A 26,898-nucleotide genomic window follows, 5' to 3' on the forward strand; every position below is an offset into this window, starting at 1 on the left:
CCTTTTGAAAAAAACTGATATTAAGATAGCGTTTTTGCAAGAAATTTACTTGATATTTAACATATATAATAATTTGGGGAAATTACTAGTCTTCTCTAGAACCAACTTAAGTCTTTTAAATTCAAAAACTTAAAAATTTTTAAAAATCCAAATTCTCAGTTAATTTCAAAATTACTTAATTAAATCAACCAGCTGTATTGTTTTGATATCCTCTTAGGCTGCTATTAGCATTTTGATATCAAATGTATATTGCATGCTTTTGAAATTAAATAAATTTTGAATCACTGTCAAAATTATTTTTATATAAAATGCCAGATGCTGTTTAGTTTTCTTGCCCTGGCTAAATAGCTTTCATTTTTATCACCATGAAAAATTAACTCTGGTGATGAATTTCTTAGAATCCATTTTTTTCCCCAAAGTACAAATGTATTTTACTGTCTCATTCCACATCTATTCTGTGCCGACATCAATGGTTCCTTCCATAGGGTTCAAACCATTGTCTTCATGTTTAGTGACCGTTGATGCTATGGTGCTATTCCTGAGTATATTGAAGACTCAGCTCTCCACCACGGGGACTAACGTGAACGATCTTCATGTCTGACATTTCCAGCTCCTGCAGTCGTGACATTTTCATTCGATGTGGGGAACGGGCCTTTTGAAATCTCGGTGCAGTCACCCACTCACTTCAGCGACAACCAGTGGCACCACGTTAGGGTTGAGAGGAACACGAAAGAGGCATCTGTTCAAGTGGATCAGCTCTCACCAAGGACGCAACCCGCTCCGGCTGATGGGCATGTCCTCCTGCAGCTCAACAGTCAGCTCTTTGTGGGTAAGTCCTGCTTTTAGGGAGTTTGTCTTTCATTGCATGATGTAAGTGCAGAGATGGGCCAAAATAAAATATAACACCAACTATAAGATAATGATAACACCACCACCAAATCACCGTTTATTGAGAACCTATGTTCCAGGCTGCGCCAGGTGTTCTATTACTTCCTCGTAACCGACCTGTGAAATGGGTATTATCTCTGTTTTACAGACGAGGTAACTGAGTTTCAGGGAGCTGAAATGACCTGTCTTCAGAAATCCACCTAATAAATGAAATTCAAATTTGTGTTTGACTGATGCCTAAACCTGCATTCTTTTATTCCATTCCCATTTTATTGAGATATAATTGACATACAGCACTGTATAAATTTAACACAAACATTCTTATTATTACAGATTATGTGACTCGTTTCAGTTTTTCTTTAATATTAATATCTTTAATATAATATTGGAAATGTTTACCTCTTTTCCCCAGGAAGTAGAAGAACCCTCCTTGTAAATCCAGCTGATGCCAACCAGTGACCCCTGTGTAAAACAGGCCAATAGCAGGGCAAAAAAAAAAAAAAAAGCACAAGCAAAGTGTGTAGGATCCATGATTTGACCAGTTTTACCAGTTCTTCTGGTGTCCCTTATTTTCCCTGTTTTTCTCATGTCTTGTGACCACCTACTTCATATTTATATCCAAACATTGTTCCTTTATTTTCTAAATACATTCACTTGGTATTTTAGAGACTTGATAGCAGAATCCTTCTGGGTGTGTTTGTTTTATTTTACATCTCTGCTAATTACTTAACAGAACTTATTGACCGTGAAGTTCAAGGAATTATGCCTTGATCACTTTTCATACATTTTAGTGTAAATGAGGACACAGCAATGCTGTCAAGCAGGATAAATTGTAAATTATCAGAAGTTATATTTCAAGCACTTGTAAGAGTTATGTTTTAGGACAAAATTCTCATCAGATCCCCATTACATCTTCTCTTGATTAACAGCCTTGTTTTATTCTCTTTAACTGCAAAGGATGAAGCTTATTTAAGGGTATGGAAATCACAAAGAAATCATGAAAAGAAATACATAACTTTTCTTTCAATAACATGCTAGGAGCTCAGTCGGGAAATTGGCATAGATATTTCTTGAGTTACGAAAAATAAGAGATGGCCACAAGAAAAGGTATGGCAATTTCAAATCTGTCAGGATCTAGGAAATAGCCTTACTATTCTTAGAAATTGAGAAGGCTGAAACAGTCCTCGAATTTTTCAGTGAAATCTGCTGCAGTTTGCCTGTGCATGACCTTTCATTCTTCGTATGAATTTTAACTTCATAGAAATGGAGTCACTATATATTGTGTCTGATGGGAATCCTAGCCTTAATTTGGTTTCAGGTAGTTGTAATGAATAGAAGTACTATTATGACACACAACTGTGTGTTCGAACAGACTTGAGTCTTTTGCCATCAGTCATGTGTTATAATTTTAATAAGATCTAAGAGACTTCATCTTTATGAGGCAGTTGGTTAGGCTTTTGACATTCCTACATGTGTTAAATTCAAGGATGATTGTGTTACTTGAAAGTTTTAAAAACTGAAATCTTTCTTATGTTTAAGTCAAAGTTGCTGAAAATTAAAAAGGAAAGGCAGAAAGAAAGATCTCTGAATAAAAAGTTACATCTATTAATAAAAATCTCTTTATTCAGTTCCCTCCTTCCTACTCATAGGTAACTGAGTAAATTGAAGTGGTTAATGTGATAATATTAAAGATGGACTCATGTTAAAAAAAAAAAGGCTTGCAGCCTTAGGTAGAGGCACATTGTTGGCTGTCAAGAGGCCACATAAGGGTCTGTTTTCATCTTCACCTCTACTGCAAGAGTGTACCACTCTTAGGAAAGGGCCCCAACCAAGCTAATAGGATAATACATACAAGACAAAATGGTAATTTGTCAATTTACAACATTACTATCAAACAAATCAGCATTTTTTTAAATTTCTAGATGAAAATACCTTTCCCCTGTGGGAAGATTCAATAGAATTTAAATTATAATTAAAAGGTTATACTGAATTAGCATAAAGTGGGTGAAAAGTAGTAAAAAACTAGCTAGCTTAATGTAGCACTACCGAGACCAAAAGTAGTTCTCTGCCTTCATAAGAGTATGTTTCAGTGGAAGAGACAAGAGGCAGCCAATAAAAGAGTAAAAACGAAGACAGAATAAAAAAACAATATGTATATAAATATATATAAAAACAATTTACATATACACACACAGGCATGCATACACACATATGTCTGTATGTGTGTGTGTATGTATATAAAGTTTCAGGTAATGATAAATACAATAAAGTAAAAAGTAAAGTAAGGCATCAGGCAACAGTTTGGTTTGGGGGGCTTCTATGTCAAGTAGGGTGCTCATGGAAGTCCCCTCTGAGGACCTTACATTGGAACAGAGGCCAGATGAAGCAGAAGAGGGAACCCTGGGAATATCCGAAGGAAGAGAATTCCAGGCGGTGGGAATGAACTTCTCAGGAGTTAAGGAGTAAGTCATGGTGGCTGAGGAGAGAATTGATGTGAGAGGAGGATGGTGCAAAGGCCATGGTGAGGAATTTGGATTTTGTTCTAAAGCGTCAGACGAGTGGCATGGTCTCATTTACGTTTTCCATGTTCTCTCTTACTGCTGTGAGGAAAATGGATGGAAGGAAAGGGTAGAAGCAGGCCACGGCATCAGTCCCCATGAGAGATCGTGGTGGCATGGGCTAAAGGGGAAATGGTGATAAAGAGAGTTGGGACATATTTTACATGGAGATGCACACCACTTGCTAGTGCGTCGGTTATCGCTGTTAGTGTTTCACTCTTTTTACTCCTGCTAATAACCTTTGGCAAGGTCTTTGCGTTACTCACATCATTTCTCAGTCTTTAATTTCACCTGAAGTTAACTTTTCTTGTTTTCTTCCTTAATCCTAACTTGTAGCATGATTAAAGCTGTTCCCTGGTCCCACATATACAATACAGACCACACTTGTGCCAGGCTGGAAAAGACCCCTGGTCTTTCTTCATAGTCCAGAGAAAATATCCCACCTCCTTCAATGAGGTTCCACCCGCCCCATAATCACACTCTCACGAGGAAATCTGGCTGCTTTGTTCATATGTTCTGTGCCAGCGCGTCACATGTAGAAGGACGTTGTCTTAGAAACTGTTTGCCCGTGTGTTAATACCTTCAAAGTGCTGGAGTTAAGTCTGCTCTCAGAGCCAGTGATCCTTGGGTGACTGGCTCTGCTTTAATCCAATATAATTGATTTTCTGGTTAAAATTTTAAAGGGCAATTTCATTTCCCTTACTTACAGGTTCAAGAGCTTAATTTGTAGTTCACCCATCCATATTAAAAAATAATTATGACTGATCAGTATTTTCAGCCGTGCATAACGACTATCATTTGTGTTTGGGTATCAGGACAAATGAATGAGATAGAGATAATTGCAAAGAGTAAGTCTACAGTTTTCAGCGTCACTTTCTTTTCCCTGATAAAAATGTTTAAATTCAGACACATGGTGATGACGGTGATGTTTTAAATTATGTGGAAACACAGTTTTTATAACTACAGGGCAAAACTGAAAGACCAAGTTAGTATCAGTCTGTCAAAGTTAGATTATGTTATTACCCCAGCATTTAGCAGCTTTTACCAAAAATTCACCTTCTTGTTTGTAAACAAATATAGCACAAAACATTAAACCTGTTGTGGAATATTTCAAATACTAAATGGAGTTATTTTATAGTACTACAATTATGAAACAGTAGAAATTTCGATAATGTAGAAATTTGTTTGTTTGAGATACTATCTTTAACACTTTTACCTACAAGTAGAACGTTGCAGATATTTGAATGTATGTTAATTTTGAATTAAATTATTCTGTCCAGCTCCCTGTGCTACCACAGCCAGACCTATGTTGATGATATTTGTCCATGTTACTTTGAGATTAGAGTTTTTGGCAGTCTCTCAGAAGCGACTGCCGCAAGAGGATAACATGAAAGAATCCAGTGTGCTTTTCTCCATTGCTTGCTTCACTCTGTCCCCTAAAGACCAATCATAAAGTGTGTTCACATCTCAGAGTAAAACTCTGAGGCAAGACTAATGCTTTAACTTCTGAACAAAATCAGTAAAAATAAATAGAAAGCATGACTAAAAACGTGATTCAGCTGGGCAACAATTATATGGCAGCTGAAATAGGAATAAGGAAATGATAGGTAGTTTTGGAGATTTAGCTGGTGTTAGCCTACACCACAGAATTATAACAGAAGGACTTTAACAATCCCTGCAGTTCCCAATATTGGCACAACTGTCTTCAACTAATCTAAACTGTAGGATGGCATGCGAAGTGAAGGAGTAATAAAATAATGAACAGAAATCCTCGTATGAAAAAGTTAACATTAATGTAGTGTGGTAGTCAGATGAAGAACAGTAGTGACAATGCAATGAACATCTTCCCTTCCCCCAATTAATCTCAACCATTACCTTGCTTTTCAGTGTAAAAATGATGATTCCCCTCCTATTTGTAGCCCATCTTTCTCTATTCTTGTTCTAAATTATGGCACTGGGTCTTCACCAACCTTTTCACATTCTCTCGCTTTGTCCTTTTTTGTATGTGTGTGATTTACGACCTATCTTAGTTAAACAGTCCTATTCAGAGGTGCTGTTCCCTACCTTCAAAAAGAAGTTTAGCAACATGACGCTGATGGGTGTGATTAACATATGCCCTTGACCTTGTAAACACTGAGGACTCAATGTTGAGAGTCACTGCTGTGGGTGTTTTACACCCACAGACATGCTCCAACCACGGAAATGAGGCAGAGAAAAGAATCAGTCATTTTTTTAAGCTGAATTGTGACAGTGGTCATTTTCTGTTTTGGCTTGTAAACTCAGCATTTTTCTTAGAAGCGTCTTAAATTAGCCTTGAATTGATTTTCATTCAACCAGCTCTAAAATTTTTGTTTGCAGCCTAAATTTTTCACTGACAGGTTATTAAACGGGGCGGACTTCATTTCGATACTTTGGGACCAGGGCCCGAAGGAGAAGTAAGGACTCCTGACGTAGACTCACAAGTCATTTACATTGCATTTGAACTGCATCAAACCTACAAATATTTATTAAGTATCAAGAGCAAACAATCTCTAAATGCCATACTCAAAGGCTAATGCTGAACTCTAAGCATACTGAAGCTCTGAAAGCTGGTTTTCAACCTGCTTACACACTCATATGGCCTGGGGAGCTTTTGGGACACTGGCAGTGCCAGTACAGAGATATTTATTTACTGTTGATGGGCATTTGTATACTTTCAAAGTTGCATATTACAAACACATCGTTGTGCTGGTCTTTTGGTGAACATATGCTTGTGTATCTGTGGGCTGTGTACGTGGGATGGAGTTATTGGGTCACAGGAATGAGCGTATGCCAAGCATCAGGAGACTCTACCAAATCTCTGTTGGCCATTTGGGCAGCGTCCTTTATGAAGTGGCTCTTCAGATCTCTTGCCCATTTTTACAGGGTTGTCCTCTTTTAAAAACAAATTGTAGAATTCTTTATATATTTTGGATGAGTCCTTTTCAGGTAAATTCACTACAGATATTTTCCTTTTTCTCTGTGGATTGCATTTTCACATTTGGTAATGGTGTCTTTTGATGAGCAGAAGTTCTCAATTATAATATATTCTAGATTTTTTTCTTTTTGCTTTCGGTTTGTTTTTGATAGGCTAAAATATAGTTACAGGAAGAGCATGCCAAACAACTTTATGTTTGAATAATTTTTATTACAGACTAATTTTCTTTTGTAGCCGTAAATATGTTCCCTCATTACCAAAGTGCAGTGCAATAAAAGTCACATTTCTCTTTAATGTAATCATATCATTTATTTCAATTATTTTCTTCTCCCCTCCTCGAGATGTCTTTTTCATGATTAGCCAAAGAAGCTCCCAGTGTACTTTTCTGTGTCTAGCGAGCAAATCTGAGTGACTGTTGACTAAAATCAGAATTCAGATGGGATCTCTTGAAATCAGAGAATATGACTAATACCACCAACATTCATTTCTTTGAAATAGACCTTAGTATGGTCAAACCAGACAGTGCTGTGGCCTTAAGTCTGAGTAGACCCATTTTTCCCTGCTGCCACTACCACTGGGACGTGTGCTTACCACTGACTCTGGTTCAGGGAAAAGTGACTGAATTTTCTGCCTGTGACACGGTTGCTTATACCACCTGCCTCTTTCAACCATGATCGTTCTTTAAACGTGAGGGAAAACAGTCCTCCTCTTCCCAGCCCGGCCAGGGCTTTGCTCAGTGAGGAACATTCCATGGCAAAATTATAGCTGGGCTTCCAGGCTCACAGCTTTCTACACTGACTGATACCATCATTGCTGCAGGGCTGCATCTTCCCCAGACCTAGGGGATGGCTGGGAAGGACAGGACTGAAGGTCCAACGCGTGACGTACAGAGGACCGCTTTTCCCGTCAGTCCCCTGACTCGGTTGTGGCCCAGCCCTCATGCCCAGTCACTTCCCTGCCCCCAGGTGACCCATGATCAGGGCCTTCCCTGCCTTTCTCTGCACAGCGCCCTGGTCAGAGAGAACCCCTGTACTCTGACAAGCTTCTGTAACTTTGGATTTTGAAGAGAAGTGTGGGGATCTTGATTTCTTTTTTCCTCTAAGGCCCCTGGGCAAATCACACAGTTGTTCCCAGTTAATCCTCAGTAATATTCAAGCACAGCACATAAATAATTTGCCATTAAAAAATGAAAGGTCTTCCTGCCACAAAAGTAGTGGAAAATTGGCAGAGGAAAGAGCCAGCTTGTACTCTGTGACAGTAGCATCTGTCACTTAGTCTAACTTCCTGAGAGTGTGGAATGTGATAAAGGGATTGGGCTCAGTCTCTACGCAGCACCTTGCGCACTTATTTAGGTGCAGGATCCCAATACTGTTATGTAAGGGAACAGGTTCAGTTACATTCATCCACGTAGAAGTGTTGGGTATTTGTTTCACAGAATACTCAGTGTTTGTGAAGTTACAGAATCCATTATATCTGATATAGTATGGCAGGTAAATTGATAGAAAATTAATTGGAAGACAGTTCCAAACACAATAGCTCAGCAGAAACCTCCAGAATCAATTAATCAAACTGCAACTCCTTTTAATTGGACATACTCTAACCCAGAAAAGTCATTGGAATCTTTAATTAAGCTTTCAGGCCCAATCCTATTTACATTGGTCATGTTTTCCTGAACAGTTACATCTTAAAATAAAAGGTTATTAACTTGAAACCTAATGGTAAAGTAAAAATCCTCAATACATGTGTGCTGCAAATGTTTATATCTAATTAGACATTACATTTTTTTGGTAATTTAAAAATGTAGTTTTAAACTGTTTGATTAGGCAACCATTAACTCTTTAAAAGTATGGAATTAAGAAGTCCTGTTTACAAAACTGTTGATTTTCGTCTCACTATTACGAATGCTCTTTAGGCATGTATTTCACATGTCTACATGTGTATTTTCACCTGTTAATATCCCCATCCTCTGACCTTCCTCTCCACGGGGTATCTATTTCTGCCACTGACACCATGTTGTGCTCACGTCTGTCTAAATCCATTACTAGACTGTGAGATCTCTGAGACCACGATTAGTTGCATATAACTCTGTACCTCCAATGTCAGACAGTGTCCAGCAAAGAGCTGCTAAATAAAGCTTGCAGAACTGAAATGCCATTCAAACCAAAAGTGATCTGAGGAGAAGAAAATGGAAGTTTTCTTCTTTGACCATATTCTTATATGGAGAGGAAAGGGGCGGCCTTGTAGCGAAAGGCCAACTGTAGGTTTTAGTCTTAACTCTGCCTCAGACTAAACGTGTTTATTCTAAAATTTCTCAGCTGTGCCCATGGGCTAGCCCCTGGACTTTTCTATGCCTCTAGTTCCTCATCATCTGAAACAAAACAGCAGAAAACAAACAAGAATGAATGAATTGGAACCAATGAAAATGGATTATTCAGTTGTTGGACTCTGGGTTATTTAGTTATCATTATGTCACTGGTAGAATGAGACAAACCCCTAAATCAGAGAGACTGTAGATGTTTCAGAGTGACAAATGCATAACAGGCCATGATTTAACGTTACTGTGTACTATAAACTCTACACTGTGGTTTAAAATACTGTAACACGAAGTCCATGAAATACACCAGGAATACACCTCTAATCCAGATTTCACTGTATCTGGCCCTCCTCCAACGAGTGCCTGGGCCAAAGCTAAAACCAAGGCTGCAGGCTGCCTTCCTTTCCCAGGAAAGAAAACTCCAGCAAGGATGCCGAAAGAATCTCTGTCACAGACTTGACTGAGCCCTAGACTTTCTTACTGAGTTGAGTTAGCAGCAGCTTTGATGTGGAAGGAAGAGAAAAGATGTCCTCAAGGTAAGGGGAGAAGAGAGACTTCAAGGATGGCAGGAGATTGAGTAAATGTAGGACGGATGAAACAATTTGTGTCAGCAATTCTGAAACTCTGGGATAAAAGCAAGTCCTTCTCTTCCTTGCCCACATAAACTGGAATTGTAAGATGTCTGGCTTCGTACCATACTTCATCTGGATTTATAAATAGAAAATATGACCCACACCCTTAAGACTTTCATATTCTTCATTGAAAAGACACAAATTATGTCAACTGAAGCCATTTGAATACAGATATTTAAATACAGTCATTTGAAATATAAGACTAAGTAGCATTAGTACCGTGAGTTCAGAATTCTCAGAAATTCTTTTATTGTCCTTTTCATGGTGTTTCATTATCCAAAAACATAGAATTAATTGATTCAGAAATATTTATTGAGTTTTATTGACAATCTCAGTCCCAGGGACCCAAACATCCCTGTGAGGAAAGGCTGTACCTCTCTTCAACTTTTGAAGCACCAAGCTCCCATCTACTACTCCTAAGGTACAGTTGGTTTAGTGAATGAGTGTGTTAATTATTTACTAACAGTAAATTCATTGAGAAGTAATAATTATTATCAATATTAATTGATAATTAGTTATAATTATACATAATTATAATTATAGATGATTATAATAGTTGCACAGCTATTATGTGTCAGGCACTGTTCTTTGTTTTGGGGATATAGTGTGATTGAAATAGCCCTTATTGAATGTGTATTTTGCTGGAGATACACTGATAATATACAAGGAACACTGTACAGAAGTAAAGCTTGCTAGATGGTGACAAAGACGTACTTATTTGGGGCCTTTCTGGCCAAATTTTGGTTCTGAAATACCAAAAAATAAACAAAAAACCAAAACCAAAAAACCTGTTGAATCTCTGAGAATAGGAGACCTTAGGTAAATGAGGCTAGATGAGGAACTAGCTAAATGAAGTTAGGGTTGGGCGTGTAGGGAGAGTTAACACATTCTGGGAAGAGAGTACAGGTACAGAGCAGGTATGGGATCCTGGAGGTGAGGCAACATCGTCTGTTCAAAGATGAAGCTCCTTTTGAGAGGCCCCAAGACCACCTAACTGTCTCTGGGTAAACCACCCAGATTATTTAGATTAGGACACTATTTTCCTCCTTCAAATTCTGAGCATTAATGTATGGTGTTCCTGGGCACCAGTGTATGTGCAAGTGCATCCAGAGCTTACATTCCCATTAAGACAGTGCTTTAAGTGACTGTCTGCATCAGGTTCACCTGTGTGCTTGTTGACCGTTTAGATTCACAGCCTTTTTTTCTGGTCCACACAATCAGTATTTCTTGGGACAAGCCCCTGACCCTGTATTTTAAGAAGCCTTTCCATGTAGTACTCATATTCCTTAACGTTTGAGAACCTCTGCCTTAGAATAGCAGGGTCTGATTCCACCCAAACACTGTAAACCTCTTCAAGGGTGACTTGGTAAATACATGTTGTTATATATTATTCAATAAATGTTATACCACTGTGTGTCCTCATTAATCCCCTTTCCTGATTTCGTTGAGAATCTCTAACAATGAACATTGGTCCAACACTTAGAAAAAATTCACTGGGAAATATGCCTGACAGAAGCAAATACTCTGGTGCTCAAACTGATGCTGTGTGTTTTTGATGAAAAGATAACAACCAAAAGATCACATCAACGCACAGTCAAGTTAGAAAAACTCAAGGATTCCTTCATAGTTCTCACTAAATTAAAACTGTCCCGGCATCAGGATCAGGTTTCAGTGTGAAGGACGAACCACACTTACCCACAAATATATGCTTATTTAAAATTGAAAGGAAAAGGTTAGTTTCTACATAAGAATATCAATGCATATCACTGTTATTTTGAATGAAAGAGCCTTTAAGTTCTTTAAAATAAAGAGACTGATTTTAAAAAAGTCTCCAATTTAAAGTTTAATAGAACTCTTTTAGAAAACAAATCTATAACAAATTCAACCTTTGGGGGAAAAAAACGTGAATCAATGTTTTATCTTTTTGAATTCTTCTACTATTTTGTCACAAATCGTGCTTCTGAAAGTATATTGGCTCTTCAGACTCCAGTGGTTCTCTGTTAAGGCCATGATTTTGGCCGCCCTCCGTGAGGCCTCAGTTTTGTGTGGTCTTAAAATCCTGAACAAAACACCTAGGAACGTGTTTGCATTTGCAGTATTTCCCTTTTAGGTGGAACGGCCACCCGACAGAGGGGCTTTCTGGGATGCATTCGGTCTCTGCAGTTGAACGGAATGGCCCTGGACCTGGAAGAAAGAGCCAAGGTGACTCCGGGAGTGGAGCCGGGCTGCAGAGGGCACTGCAGCAGCTACGGGAAGTTGTGCCACAACGGCGGGAAGTGCAGGGAAAAGCCCAGCGGCTTCTCCTGTGACTGCACCTCCTCTGCATACGCAGGGCCGTTCTGCTCAGACGGTGAGTGTGACGTGGGTGCCCCAGCAGCAAGACAATCGAACGTGAATAAAACCTCCCACAGTTCTTTTTCTCTGTAGCTGTTTGAAACAAAAGTATTTCCATTTCTGAATTTTTTTTGGCAAATGGCCTATTTTATGCCAATGACATTTCATTACTTAAATATTTGCCGCGGTTCTTTGAACACCGTGTTTATCGATGGTAAACCCTGTAATAGTCGCCTCTAGGTGTTGTAGAGTGTTGGCTGCGCAGTCTGATCTTTTCTATCTACAGCTAATGCTCTTAAGTAATATGGGTGTCAACAACCAGTCCCATGGGCAGTTCCCATTTTTCAAATCATTAAAAGCATTATTGTTATTTTTGAAGATGGTCAGCAATGCAAAGACATTTAGGAAGCTTTGTTGTTTTCCCAAACAAATATTATTTCCAGGAATATAAATAACGCTTCCGTTCAGTATTGATGTGTAACAAAATAGAGATACTCAGTCGTTTTGCTCTGTGAAATGCCTACTGTCTGTTGGCGAAGTGAAACAGTGGACTGTTTTTCAGCTGGTCTTGTTCACTGATCCGTGTCATGGAAGAAGGAACGAACTGAGTGTAGTACTCAGCGTTCTGAACAGACTTCCATGAATAGACAAATGTTTGCTATAGTTCCTCATAGAAGAATGTCAACCAGTTTAATTCAGTTGCTTTATTTAAGTGTTTCTGGGCTACTGAACCTTTACCTGAAGGAGGCTAACGAAAACTGGCTGCAAATTGAATCAGTCCCTGATTTGCAATGAAAGCCTTTGAGATTATTTAATGGAAAGTTGGCCAAAGTGCACTCTTCAGGTCATCTACTTTTTATCAGGAATAAGTTATCATTTGAAATCAACCTGTGGTAATCAATCACTGCTGCTACCATTCTATGCTTCTCGCGTTTAAAGTTAGAACTAAGACCTGTGTCTTTACATCCTCATGTCTTTATAAGAGGATGCCTTTATTTTCTGGATCTAAATGCTTTCCAGTTCATCTTGCTAAGTGTAATCAGGAATGTTATTCTGCATCCACATGTTATGTAGGATCTCAAACGTGTATCTATACATAGTAAAAATAATAAACAGGCAAAAAACCTAAAGCCCTGAGGGAGTGGAGATGTTGCTACAGTTATCTGTGAGCACCATCTGAAGCTCACGTTCAACAACTGCCCTGTATAGTAATGGAGGAAAGCAGAGTTCTGGGATCCCGAGCTAGTTAACCTCTCCCACCACCTTCTTCACTTTTATACAAATCTATTTGTGTGTGTGTGTGTGTGTGTTTATGTGTGAATTTAGGATATTAATCTTGTGTAAGTAAAATGATTTTTAAAAGTTTGGATAGTTATTTTTTAAATTTGAAAAGTATCAGTATAACCGAGACAACATCCTTGTTTCTTAAATTTTTTAATGTAAAATGTGCTTATCATTTCAGAGATTTCTGCCTATTTTGGATCTGGCTCATCTGTGATTTACAATTTTCAAGAAAATTACTCCCTAAGTAAAAATTCCAGCTCCCACGCGGCTTCATTTCACGGTGACATGAGGCTAAGCAAGGAAACGATCAAGTTTAGCTTCCGCACCACACGGACCCCGAGCTTGCTGCTCTACGTCAACTCCTTTTATAAAGAATACCTTTCGGTTATCATTGCCAAAAATGGTGAGTGCTGTTCAGACGAGGGAAAACTGGGTTAGAACATTAGGTCAGGAACAACGTGGATCCTTCTCATTGCTCCCGCTGCTCAAACTACAAACAGGAAAAGAAGTGTGCCTGTCCTGTGTATTCAGTTTTGTGTTTTCAGTCCTGTCCTATCAGCTTAATCTAAAAGGACTATTTAAAACACTTAAAATGCCTGTATCGCTTTATAATTTGGGTAATTTAACGCAATCAGTGTGAATTTTTATTTATGTAGATAAAATATTTATTATATTTTATCATTGCTAGGATCACTTTACTCTTCCATTATCAGTATCAGTTTTGTGGTTCATTTTGAAATAAGATGCCTATTTGTACATAACAAGTAATTTCCTTTGAATCAAAGTAGAGAAGTTTTGAGAGAACGTTAACAAACTAGCATTATGTGTAAGAAAACGTCCACAAAATAATCTGTTGGTTCTGATTTTCGGCCATAAAGTAGTCACGGGAAATGCTAGTACATCGATGTAGGGTAATGGTATGTGGCTTAGGACGTGTGTGCTACAGAAAACCACTTACTGTTATTGTTCTCTTCCCTTTGTCTGGATTAGAGATAAAAATGTTATGAGTAAATCCTCTGGGTGAGGAAAACAAACGAACATACAAACATGTGAATATATCATTTCAACTAAATCAAATATGGCCCAAGGTCACTGAACACCAAAATAAAAATAATATTGTCCAATAAATATATTTCTCCTCACTGTATACATTTTGAGCTTGAAGCTTATCTACATATATTAGGACATTTTCTCTGTTAAACTGGAAGATATCCTGTGAAGTAAATTTATTGACATCTTTGCAGGCAATTAAGTGAGTAGTGTTTGCTTATAATAATTCCATTCATCAGTTGCATTTCAGGAATGGTAGATATATATTTTTTGAAAGATGAGATGATAGAAACAGCGTTATTGCAATATTCCACGGTAGTTTGGTGCTTCATAATATACTAAATCTTACTTTTTAAGTTAGAGGCTAGTACAGAGATTTGCAAATGCTTGCTCACATATTTGACAAATTAAAATTTTGCAGGAAAGAGCCTGCTTATTCGCAGCACATTTGCTCTTGATTTTGAAAATAGTGCAATTTCACACGGAAACTGACTTCTAGGGATTATGAGGAAAGGGTATGTCCAAATGAACTACTGTGAATTTTCCCTCAGAAATAAATAAATATCAAAACAGGACTCTTGAGTTTTTTTAAGTCGTTTTTAAAATACAATTTTAACTAAAATATAACTTTTCCCCCCTACTTTAGGAAGTTTGCAGATCAGGTACAAGCTAAATAGACATCAAGAACCCGACATTGTTAACTTTGATTTCAAAAACATGGCTGATGGACAGCTTCACCACGTAAAGATTAACAGGGAAGAAGCAGTGGTCTTTGTGGAGGTAATAGAGAAAATGCAACAGAAGCAATGGTTGAAATTATGCTCCCTGGCAAGAAGGACCTACAGCAGAAATTGGATAATGGATAGATTAAACAAAGACATCCTTTCAGTTGCTGCTCTTGGATAGATCATAGACCATCAGACGTGTTCAGTTTTTTTAAGCAATAAGATTCTGTCCAAAATATTATTAATATTTGATACTTAAAATTGCCAAACTTTCCTATTTGTTTTGCTTTACTCAGGAGGGAAATACTTTCTAGTTTAGCATATTATGCTATTGGTAAGACCATTGCTACTCTAATGAAACCAGTTTACTTCAGATGGGTATACATGCAACCATAATTCTAGCACAGAAATTAATGATTGCAATATCAGAATAAATTTTAAAATGATGTGAATTACAGCAGAGAAAGTTGAATTATTCACTCTACCAGCTTTTGAAGAAAAGCACTAATATTTCAGCCCTCTAGGTAGAGGAAAATTTCTTAGCTGAATGACTCAAGTGAAAATACCCAGCTAAGTAAAAATATCAAGATGAGAATAGCTTGTATCTTTTTGCTGGTTTTCCCCATTTTGGCTTTCTTATACAGTGGAGAAAAATAAAGTGATATAAGGGGATAGAAGGTGGGGTGCACTGGTATCTGAGGGTGCACAGAAATAGTTTAGAAAATAATATTCACCTGTATAAATGACTAACTCTTTAAACTTTGTTTTCCTCAATCTTTGGGGCCATATTAACTATTGCCTATTTTATCATTTTCTTTTGTCTTCCTTTGCCTCCTGTCCTCTTCTCAACAACGGCATCCGTTTGGATGTTTGCACCTCATGTACCAATTTTATAGATTGATGGGAAAGCGAGGAGACAAGTCCACCTTGCATCAGGTACAGAACTCAGTGCGGTCAGATCCCTTGTACTGGGCAGGATTCTAGGTGAGTAAAAGGAATGGCCTTTCGCCTAAGCATGATGCATAAACATGGACCAGAAGAGTCATACGCCAGACACACAGACACACACACACACAGACACAGACACACACACACACACACACACACACGCCACATGCAAATTCATCATGCCAAAAGAAATCTCTTGCATAATTTCATTTCTGAAGTGAATGATAATCAAGGCAGAAGCTGTACTTTCTCAGGGGTATACGTAATCGTGAGTAGGGACATTCTGCAAGATGAGCAAGCATGCTACTTGGATAGTAATGCCACTCTGGCGTGTGCCACGCGTCAGTCCAGCGTAATGAAACACGGTACTGCCCTCACACTTCAAGAATATCAAATAAAAGTAGAAATAACAGACTGTGTATCAGTCAGCTGCCAAATATATAAACCATCATCTAATGATAAAACTAGGATTAGATCTAAAAGAAAACGGAGGAGGAAGCAATTGCTTTTCTGCTGCTTAGTGAACATGCTTTAGGTTGTGGCCTGGATCCTGTTTGCCTTGTTGAGATGCAGTGGCCAGCCACTCCTGCTAGAACCCGATGACTTATAACCCAGTGTCTATCTAAATGCCTTATAATTCTTATTTCTATTCACTAGTTACTTCTGATAATAGCACTGAAGTAGAAACATACTCTTGCCATTTTAACATCAAAATATGTGCGCTTTTCTTTCTACTTGCCAGCAAGGACTAAACGGAAAGAGGGGCAGTACATTTTAAGAGGGATTTTCTTTTTAGTTATAAAAGTGGGGGTGGGAGACTTTCTGTAGTCTGGTTTTCCTTCCTAGTTTGATATTTGACCCTAACCTCGAATATTTTGTCCAAGATAATGAATGGAATCTTTTATTTTTTTGACCTTTTCAGTTACTTATACCTTGATATACCATTTCTTGCATTCCCTGTACATAATCTCCGAATCTTGAGAATGTTTGATCAGACCTGTGGGTGAATGATCAAAATATCGGCCCTTGAGAAGGTTAATAGTTAAGTTGGTAAATATTTATAGGCTTTCTAGTACTATGATAGGCACCGGTGTTGTACGCTCTTATTCTCCAAACAAGCAGGGGAAGTATCAATTGCATTGTTCTTCCAGTATGCTATAGTGGAGACAAAAAATATGTGCAAAGTACTACTTAGATACTTGGAAGCTTAATTGGAATATCCCAAGTGAGTTTCATAGTATAAGTTACATAAATTCAACTACAGTAATTAAAAAATCAGATAATTATAACCAATCCCGATTTCAAGAGCTCCTCAGTCTAGCAAGGTCTGAGATGAGGCATTTTACATAAAAATGTAAAATGCAAGATAGGAAATTCTAACAATTATGCATAATGTTGATAAAATCATATTTTTGAAGAAATAACATCTTCAAATTTAATGCCAGAGTTGCTGATGAAAATATTTTGTGTGAATAGAAGTAAGTCAAATATATTATAAAAGAATTGGGAAACTCATCTGCATTTTATGAGGAGGCTTGTATTACTCAAACAGTAGAATAATAGCACTCATTATATAAATATTTGTCTCCCTTTTTATAATGAATATCGCAGATTAATGAGGAGTTAAAGATGTTAATGTTTTCATTCAAGAACAGAGTGTTATTAAAATGCATGTCACTCATGCTGAAAATTCAGATTCAAGTTCAAAAGTAAGAATTTGTTTGGTACATGCCTAAGGTGTGGATCTTGACCAAGGACTAATATTACATTCAAATCATTTGTAACTCAAAGGAGACTAAAAATTTATGGTCATATGGTATGGTATATGAATTTACAACAAAATGTTATGTACTATATTATTATATTGTAATATGGTATATTAACTTATAGCAAAATTGATGCTAAAATGGAACTAGTAGTTTTCCAGAGAGTTACTCAATCTTGAAGTTTCTTAGTATGTTAGTCAGGGTCCTCCAAGAAGCCACTGCCCAAGACAAAATTAACCATGTGAGGATTTTATTAAGGGGACACTTGTGAAAGAGAACGTGTGGAGAGAGCTTGGCAAGACTGGGAGAGCCATCAGATGCCATGCAGCTCTGCCTTCAGGTGAAGGAGAGAGGGAGGGAAAGTTAGACAGAAGCATCCTAGACTTCTGTGCAGTCAACAAAGGTTAAACAGTCTTTGGGGAGCCCATGAGTCTGTCATCCATCAGAGGAGTCCCATGTTTCCAAAGGATGGGTCTGCCTTAGAGTCCCTGCTATGATCAGCTGTTGGCTGGGAACAGCCCATGGGAAGCAAGGCACTGGCCCAAGTAAGAGGGTGGATTTCAGAGCCCAGCAGCTGGGGCCCTTGGTCAATTCCTCTCATCTAGTTGGAGGTCCGCAAGACACATTCTCATGTGCTCACACTTATCAACTGTGTTTTTCATTTTTGTAAGTCTGTTTGGCTCCCTTGTTCATTTAGCACATACTTTGTGATCACCTGTTGTGTACACAGAGAATGCCACTCAGCAAGGCAGACACTGCATCTGCCCTCACAGAATTTATGGTTAGTGAGCATACAGATAATCATTATGCACAATGTTCCTGTGTATCTAATTGAGTATAATGGACCCTATGTTGCTTGGGATAAAATAGTTCCAAATTATCCTCCAAATTAAAATAAATTAAAATACGGTGGGACTTCCCTGGCGGTCCAGTGGTTAGGACTCAGCACTTGCACTGCCGGGCCCCGGGTTCAATCCCTGGTCAGGGAACTAAGATCCCGCAAGCCGGGCAGCACAGCCAAAAAAAATAAAATAAAACAAAATAAATACTTGTTTCGTTTTATAATTTCTGAATATTTCTTTTAAGGGGGCAGAAAAAAACATTGACCAGTTTTTTGGGAGGGGTTATAATTTGCCTATTTTCAACCAAAGACTTAAGGATATGACCATCCACTGCCATTTTAGATGGAAACCCAGAAATAAAGGAAATTCTTCCCCTCTTTCACTTTTCTCCAGTACTCATTTCTTAAACTTAGGAAGAATCATGGGAATAATTTTGGATTACTGTCACTATTAATCAACATTACTAGCAGATGTTGAAAAGGAGGGTAACTTTTAGAAATAATATCAAGCTGTACTATGATGACATGGAAACCATCTCTAACTCCCTACTACACTTAAAATATTTAAAGACTCAATAACTTTGGCATTAGTAGTCATTAGTAGTTGGGAGCCAGGGTGAGATGATCCAGCTGTTTGCCAAGCAGCTTGATTTAGATACTCCTGTATTCAATAAAGTACATTAAATTTGCTTTTCATATTTAAAATGCACTATAAAATTAAACTCTGGGTTCTATATCTGGATACTTTTACATGTTAGAATCATATGTTTTATGATTTATTTGAGTAGAAGCTGGATGATTATTTTCACTCATCCTGAGTAGTAGCTTTTGTATATTAGAGGTGATTGATGACCATTGAGGATCATTTCTCTCTTCTGAGGCCATAGAGCCAGGGAGTACACTCAGATTACCGCAGTGGACGTTTAGCCCAGATGTAAATAAAGTCTGTAGTCAGCTAGGAAAGGACATCTACTCAGTCTCCGATGAAGAGCTTTGAGAACAATCTCAATGTGTCAGGAACCGTTCATGTAAAACTCACTTAAGAGCCCAGACGTGAGGAAAAAACGTGAGCCAGGTAACCTAAGGGCACTGCAATTTTGTAAATATATTGTGAAACGTCCCTTAAGATAATGGAGGCGTTATTTTAAAAGCACGTTTTAAAAGAGAAGTATAGTTTAGAGCAAGAAAAGTAAGGAATCTACTTAAAGTCATGTTTTTGTATTCATCAGCTTGAGTTTTGAAAATTTTAATAATTAAAATGTCATAGACCATCTTCAGTACTTAGCATGACTTCATCCTTGTGGCGGCTTTAATCGTTTCCAGACAGTCAGCTACATCACTTTGAATTGGCCATACCTAGAAACTTAAAAACAGCTTTTCTCCTCATCGTGACACCCCAGCATCCATCAGAAGTGTCATGTTCCAAAAGCACAGAGCACTCATGACGCTGAAACATATTATCTGATATTAACTATGGAGCAAATGATAAGGTAGACAGTGGGATTTTGTCAGAGGCACATATAATCATGAGTACACGCTCCAGGTGGGATGGGCAAGTGTACGCCTTTGACAAGGGTGTCACCTACATCACTTTCACTTGGCCGTCAAACATCGTAAAACAGAGGTCAACTTACACTGCAAAAAATACTAAATGATAAAAGCCAAAGTCACAAATCCCAAATTATATATTTATCAGCTGCCACAATCTAGAAGCCTTCATACAATGATAAAACTCAAATAATTTCTAAACTAAAAAGGAGAAAGCAACTGTTTCTTTCTTTAATTACTGACATGCTTTAAAATGTACCTGTACCAGGAATAAGTAAAAAATAAAGCCATGATCAGGGACTTACACTATTGTGTGCGTGAATTTATTAGAGACCAGGCATTGATGGATGAGAGAGAGAGGATGGAATTGACAGGAGGTACGGATACAGGACCTTTGGGGTGGAGAGAGGGCACAGCCGCAGCGAAGTTACTGGACCGGCCAGCCTAATGATGGTCTATAGCACTAGTCAGAAGAAAGACAGTGAAATGTGAATTCTGCTCGTGTTGTCTGTTAAGTATAAAAGAGGGTTGGAGATGGTTTCCATGTCATCAGAGTAAGATATTGTTACCTATACATTATCCTCCTTGCTTGATAGCTGCCAGTAATGCTTGTTAATGATGACTGGAGCCAAGAAGCGTTCCTACATTCCATTCTCATTTGCAGAAGTGAGTACTGGAGGACAGAGAGAGCAATTCCTCTCTTTCTATTCTTCCTTCTGAAGAGGCAGGCAGTCTGATGTCGTTTCTTTGTTAGGCATGTTCACAATGTGTTAAGTCCTGAGGCCAAAGTGAATGATTCCTCAATCGGCTCCTTTAAGAGACCTATTTACTCAAAGATTATATAAAGAGACATCTCTCTATGATGTCATTATGTAATTAATCAAAGGAGATATGCAGGTATAAAGTTGTTTTGCTAATTCATTAAGCTTTTATTGGGTCACAATTCCACCACATGAAAAAAAAACCTCAATTGAGATCATTGCATACTCTTGAAATTGCATAAAACCTCTCATGGCAAATGTGCCCACATTTTGAATAATGATATAATTTAACCTATTACAAAATGACTGAAAATTACTATTCGGAGGCTGAGTGAAGTTCGACTATTTATTACTTTTTTATGTCAGGTATGTAATGGTGCAAGACCACTGACAGCAAAAATCGGTGGGTACGTCATGGTGGGAGGAGCCAGGTTGCATCAAATAAACTGGGTTCATATTCCTCCATAATTAATAGGCTGTATTACATTTGCTTTGTTTATCCACAGCTCATTAGATTAAGTTCTGAGTTGTGTTTACAGATTGTTTTTTATGTTAGAAGAGTTTTCTAAAAGCCTGAAGATGTTTTCACTCATTGTGAGCGGTAGCTTTGGTAGATTTAAAGGCAGTGACCACATAGGGATCATTTATCTCTTCTGAGGCTGCAGAGCCAGGAAGTAACTCAGATTTCTGCAGTGGAGATCTAGGCCAGATGTAAATAAAGTATGTGGTCAGAAGGAAGAGGATGTCTACGGCATCTCACAGAAGAGCTTCAGGAACGGACTTCAATCTCAGGGACATTTTATATAAAACCTGCTTCACAGCCAAAGGGTACACAAGAAAGTTTAATTCAGTTACTTAAGGACATGTGATTTTGTAAATGTCCAGTCAGATGACACTTCAGATGACACGGGTCATGCTGAAAGCAAAAGAGAAGCTCAGGTTACCCCGAGATGCCTCACTATAAATAGTTTGTACATTAATCAGGTTCTCAAGGTTGTATCTCAGAGCAGTAGGCTTGGTTGGCAAATAAATACCGTTTATAAAAAAAACTGCTCCTTTATCCACACAGTATTTGCTGTCTGCTTTGCCATTTGACTTTTCCACCAACTGTTGTTGTTGTTGAATCCTTGTTGTAATTGCCTGTGATGGTAAAAATGTCCTGCTGGTCATTAGCACGCTCCTTTGATTCATTGCACCATTTTCTGGCAAGCTTTATTTATCTTTATAGATTAAAGGCATTGAGATCCTTTTTTAAGGTGGCCCCTTTTCCATAGGTATGGCCAAACTACTTAGGTTTCTTTTGAGTTATTTGTTTTGTTTTGTTTTTCTTTGTTGTTTTGACAGCCACAAGAAGTTTCATGAAGCACTTCTTGTTTTAATTGTTCTTCATTTACTTCATATCCTTTCCAGAAACAGTCCTCTCTCTGCGTAATAAATAGAAAGACGCTTCATACGAATTTTACTTTCTTGTTACTCTATTTTCTCGTAGAACTTTTGGTAGATTTCTTTGCAAAAGCAGAAGCCATTCCCTTGGTTGGAAGATACAGTTGAGCCTAATTTTTTAACAGGCAAGACCACCTGCAAAATCTGAGTCAGTTAAGAAGTTTTCTAACTGGAAACATCCCAAACATAATTGTCTTATCAGGATTTCAATGAAGTCAGAGGCATTTATCTACAATTCCCCCACCTGTGCTGTTCTAACCCTTACATGTTGTTGGCATTTCAGGAGTCAGACAATAGGAAAGATAAATGTTTTTGTCCACTGGCTCTATGAACACAGTTGTCAGTGCAGCTCTCTGATACTATGTACTGCTTATAAGCAACTTAATATAGCTGTTAACTTCATCTGGACTCAACTCTGGGAAGATGGATGCAAAATGCCATAGTTCCCTTTCTCTCCAGATTCTAGTTCCGACCCATTGACTTTCCTGAAACAAGGGAGTTGATGGTCTAGCGCAGCCAGGTGGGGTGCCTGGGGGCTGCCAGTGAGACAGTGTTGTGAGACTCCCTGCTTCTGGTTGGAAGAGAGTCTGGGGACCAGCCTTGAAGAGTCTTAAGGGAGACCCTGAATTGTGTGGATCCCGGAAAATGCTTGGCTTGCAGAGACCTCTGGACCCCGTGGGGAAAGGGCAGCATTGAAAACTCAGTGCTTCTGTGCTCCCTCTTTGCCGAGGAGAGAATGACCTGAAATGTGAGGATTTCCTGAATCCTGAAATTTGGACCATGTCCTCTCTATCCTGAGGTTGGGTGGGCATTTGGATGGCAGCTTCACTGACAAGGACAGCTGCTACGCTGTCTACCTTCTCTGGGCGTCAGCCACCTAAGGAAGGCAGTGACAGAGAATCAAGTAGCAGATGAGAAAAACAACCCTATATACAACCCTTGATTCAACAGCAATCAAGTGGGAGAGAAATCAAAACAACCAGAATGAAGCTATTCAAGGAGACAGACCCCATCCTGAATGAAACTAAGTAAGAGCGCTGTAAGGAAATTCTAGCAAAGCAGCAAAAAGACCTAGAGGAACTACAAGTATGATTTTTCCAGACTAAAAGAGAATGATCTTTGTGGATACTTGAAATCATCCCCTGGAAGAGCAAGTGAGTAAAGCACGTGACCCGCACAAAAACAAGTCCTAAAAGATAGAAATCAGAAGGGAGATTAGGGCTTCCCTGGTGGCGCAGTGGTTGAGAGTCCGCCTGCCGATGCAGGGGACATGGGTTCGTGCCCCGTTCCAGGAAGATCCCACATGCCGCGGAGCGGCTAGGACCGTGAGCCATGGCCGCTGGGCCTGTGCGTCCGGAGCCTGTGCTCCGCAACGGGAGAGGCCACAACAGTGAGAGGCCCGCATACTGCAAAAAAAAAAAAAAAGAAAAAAAAGAAGGGAGATTAAAAGCAGTTAAAGAATATGCAGAGGAAACCAAACGTGAATACTCGGCAGTCCAGAAGGATAAAAAGGATGAAAGTGAAACAATAGCTGCTTGCACAGCATGTGAAATTTTCCAAGCTAAAGAAAAACCTGCGTCTGCAGATTAAAATGGGCCACCGTGGTCTATGCGTAAGAGATGAGAGGAGATAAACAGCAGGGACAATCTGATAAAAATTCCTAAATCACAGGGAATCTTACAAAGTTTAAGAACGAAGTGATAGAGCCAGAAGATGCTGGAGTAAGATATCTAAAGACGATGAAGAGAATAGGGCTGTGCAGAGTCATCCTTAAAATAGACACACAAAGAATCACCTAATCCATCAAGATAAATTTCTGTTCCAGATACACTCCATCACATTTTCTAATTTACTTCTTCATAGCATTATCAGTCTTCAGAATTTTCATCCATTCCTGTTTCATGTTTATCGTCTGTCTCCCCTACTAGAACGTAAGATGCTCAAACAGCAGGGAATGCGTTGCCTGTATATTTAGCTCTTAAAACAAATATTAATTGACAGACTAGTTTAAGTTTTAGATTTTAAAGCTTTTTTCTACAATATTTTATAATAGGTAAATATTTTCAGTTTAAAGGTGTAGGGTTTTTAAAAGTTGCCACATATCAGATTTTTACCAGAGAAGTGAATTTTATCTATTTACTTTTTTTGTTGCTCAAAATGTAATATTTTTTTTAAGGTCTATAGAAATTTTATTCAGGATTTAAACCTTGTAGAAGAAATATGAAAAGCACTGTTCTGATTATATTGCTATTAAAGTATATTCCTTTTTATTCCTTGTTAAAGTAAAAAAATAAACCAAAAAACTCCGAAGCAAGAATGCTGTCTTTTTCTAAAAATATGTATATTTGAATGTATCTCCATCCATTCAAATGGGTGACTGCTGTGTGGGGGGACTAAGTTAGTTCTTTGGTTTATACACATCGATGAAGCGCCTCCTATGTAACCGTGTGGTGCTGGGTGTTGAGGGTTCCCTGTGTGCTCACGGAGCAGCAGAGTGATAGCCTCTCAGGGCTCTTTGTGCTACGAGGCAGGACAGCCTACTGGTAAGGACATAGGCTCCAGAGCTAGGATACCTGGGTCTGAATACCGTATCCCCCAGCACAACAGGAAAGTGATGTAATCTGTCTAATTTTCAGATTTTTTAGAGTGTGATATTCATGATGCTAAACATCTAATCAGTATTTTTATTAAAAAGGTATAAAACGTGCATGAAAATGGGGCAGAAGGAAGTGTTCTTCAAAAACCTTGATATAACAAGACAGGCTTAATCAGAACAGAGTTGCCCAGAGTCATTTCAAGAATAAATACCAAGCCAAAAAACAAAAATACACCGCAGAAGATATAAGTGGAGTGAAGGAAAGAATGTGTCAATTATAAACAAAAGAAGCTTATGATTTTGGAGTCCAACAGGCCTGGAGTCCAGTGCATAATGCCAACAGCTGAGTTAACCTCAGGCAAATCACTAAAATTCTGAACCTAAAGGGTCTTGTCTGTGTGACTAGAATAGGATTCTCATGGCTTCTGTAAGGTTTAAACACAAGCATGCAAATCCCTTGGAATACTGCCTACTGTATAATAAGCATTCAGTAAATTCAGTATTTATTATATTAGTTTTTGAAAAGACCGAAATGCAAGTGTTGGTGTCCCGGTATATGCAGCACAGGGGAAGGTAGTCTTGCTGCTTTATGATCATGTAGGATGGCTGGATGCATCGTAATCTGATGACATTTGAACGCTAAAAGTCTACAATTAATTCCCCTTGTTTAGATTTCATGCTTGCCAAGCATGAAATATCTTCTTCACTGTAAAATTATGAATTAATATCTTGACACTCAAACCAATCTCTGTCCCACAATAGTTCCATATTAACTAAATGCTCATTAAAATGGAGGGGGTTATCTATGTATAGGGGGCACACACATACCTCAGTCTGAGTGATAGGTGGACGGTGAAACAGGGAGAAAAGTCAGTGAGGTATGAGAGTTTTCACTGCTGTACGTGAAGAATTAAGAGTCTCTAAAAGCTTTCGAGATACAACCTCTAACATGATAACATCTTGCAGGAACCCTGATCAGTTCATTATCTGACCCATTCTTGTAGAGACTTTAATTATTTCCAGAGAGCTCTCAGTATGTTTAATTATCCATACTTAAAAACTTGACTTTATTAGCCTGGGATGTCTCACCAGTAGTTGTGGAAAGATTTAATGGATCTCTTGTAATAAAGACAAAAGCAAAGGGAATTTAACAGCTGAGTATGTATTGCTGTTGCGTTGTCAAGACTTGGAATATTCCATTGTGGCAATGCCCGTTTGCACCTTCACTGTCATCAATCCTGTGGTGTTTCTTTGGCTTCACAGAACACAGTGACGTGGACCAGGAGACGGCGTTGGCAGGTGCACAGGGCTTCCTGGGCTGTCTCTCTGCTGTGCAGGTCAGCCACGTGGTCCCGCTGAAGGCCGCTCTGCACCGCAGCCGCCCAGCCCCCATCACCATCTCAGGACACGTGACGGAGTCCAGCTGTGTGGCCCAGGCTGGCACCGATGCCACATCAAGGGAGAGGACACACTCCTTTGCAGGTGGCCTATGGCTCTTCTTTTACCCAGTCCCAAACACAGCTTGTCCACTGGATATTAAAATCTTTTAATGCTGGGACTCTGTGTTCTCAAGATGGTTTCTTGAAATTGGTTTTGTTTAATTTTCAGTCCTTGCCCATTTCTCTCCTAGATTCTCAATTCTTTATTCCTGTGGACCATTGCATGTGGGCATTGCTTAAGGTTAAAATTGCAGACATCCCACACTGACCTCTATAATTCTGTTCTGGTTTTAAAAGTTTATGAATTTTTAAACATTTCTTCTTTTTACTCACCGATATTCCCCTCTTCCCCCTTTTCTGTCCTTTAACTGCAGATCATTCTGGAACAAGAGATGACAGAGAACCCATCACTAACACAATCAAGAGTGACTCTGCAGTAATTGGAGGTAGTAGAAAGCATGAGCGAGCTCTTCCTATCATTGCTAATGATGAGGTAGTTAGCACTAGAGAAGCTGTCTGGAGAATCTACACATGGCCCAAGAGTTAGGCAGTGGATCCTGAGGTCAGTGGGGTGCTTTATTATTTGTACTGGATTGTCTTATAGAGTCATCCTGAATTCCCAGCTTCCTTGGAGAGTTTCAGTGTAAATAATTTATAATTCACTGAAACATCACACTCAAAGAATGGTTGTTACACTATGATACTAATGAATATCATTTAGCTTGATAATGGCCATCTCCATTCCCTAGGGTGTTCTGACTGGATTTGAGGAAGTGTCATTTTTCGCCTTCTTGGACACATCACTGCTTCTGCAA

General features: G+C 38.7%; 1 protein-coding gene across 7 annotated transcripts in view; it reads left to right on the plus strand.

The window, feature by feature from the left end:
- The window catches only part of CNTNAP4 (contactin associated protein family member 4), a 256,272-nt gene that overhangs the window by 223,737 nt on the left and 5,637 nt on the right, over positions 1–26,898 (plus strand). For 5 of the 7 annotated variants that reach the window (XM_065899255.1, XM_065899259.1, XM_065899258.1 and 2 more), the window contains 7 exons: positions 611–829; positions 11,459–11,698; positions 13,145–13,369; positions 14,663–14,796; positions 15,638–15,725; positions 25,908–26,126; positions 26,458–26,529. In XM_065899255.1, the coding sequence (XP_065755327.1) occupies positions 611–829; positions 11,459–11,698; positions 13,145–13,369; positions 14,663–14,796; positions 15,638–15,725; positions 25,908–26,126; positions 26,458–26,529 (1,197 nt within the window). The remainder of the gene's footprint in view (positions 1–610; positions 830–11,458; positions 11,699–13,144; positions 13,370–14,662; positions 14,797–15,637; positions 15,726–25,907; positions 26,127–26,457; positions 26,530–26,898) is intronic. The other 2 variants (XM_065899257.1, XM_065899262.1) reach the window with 2 other exon arrangements.

Source organism: Phocoena phocoena, chromosome 20 (genome assembly GCF_963924675.1).
Source record: "Phocoena phocoena chromosome 20, mPhoPho1.1, whole genome shotgun sequence".
NCBI classification, from domain to species: Eukaryota; Metazoa; Chordata; class Mammalia; order Artiodactyla; family Phocoenidae; genus Phocoena; species Phocoena phocoena.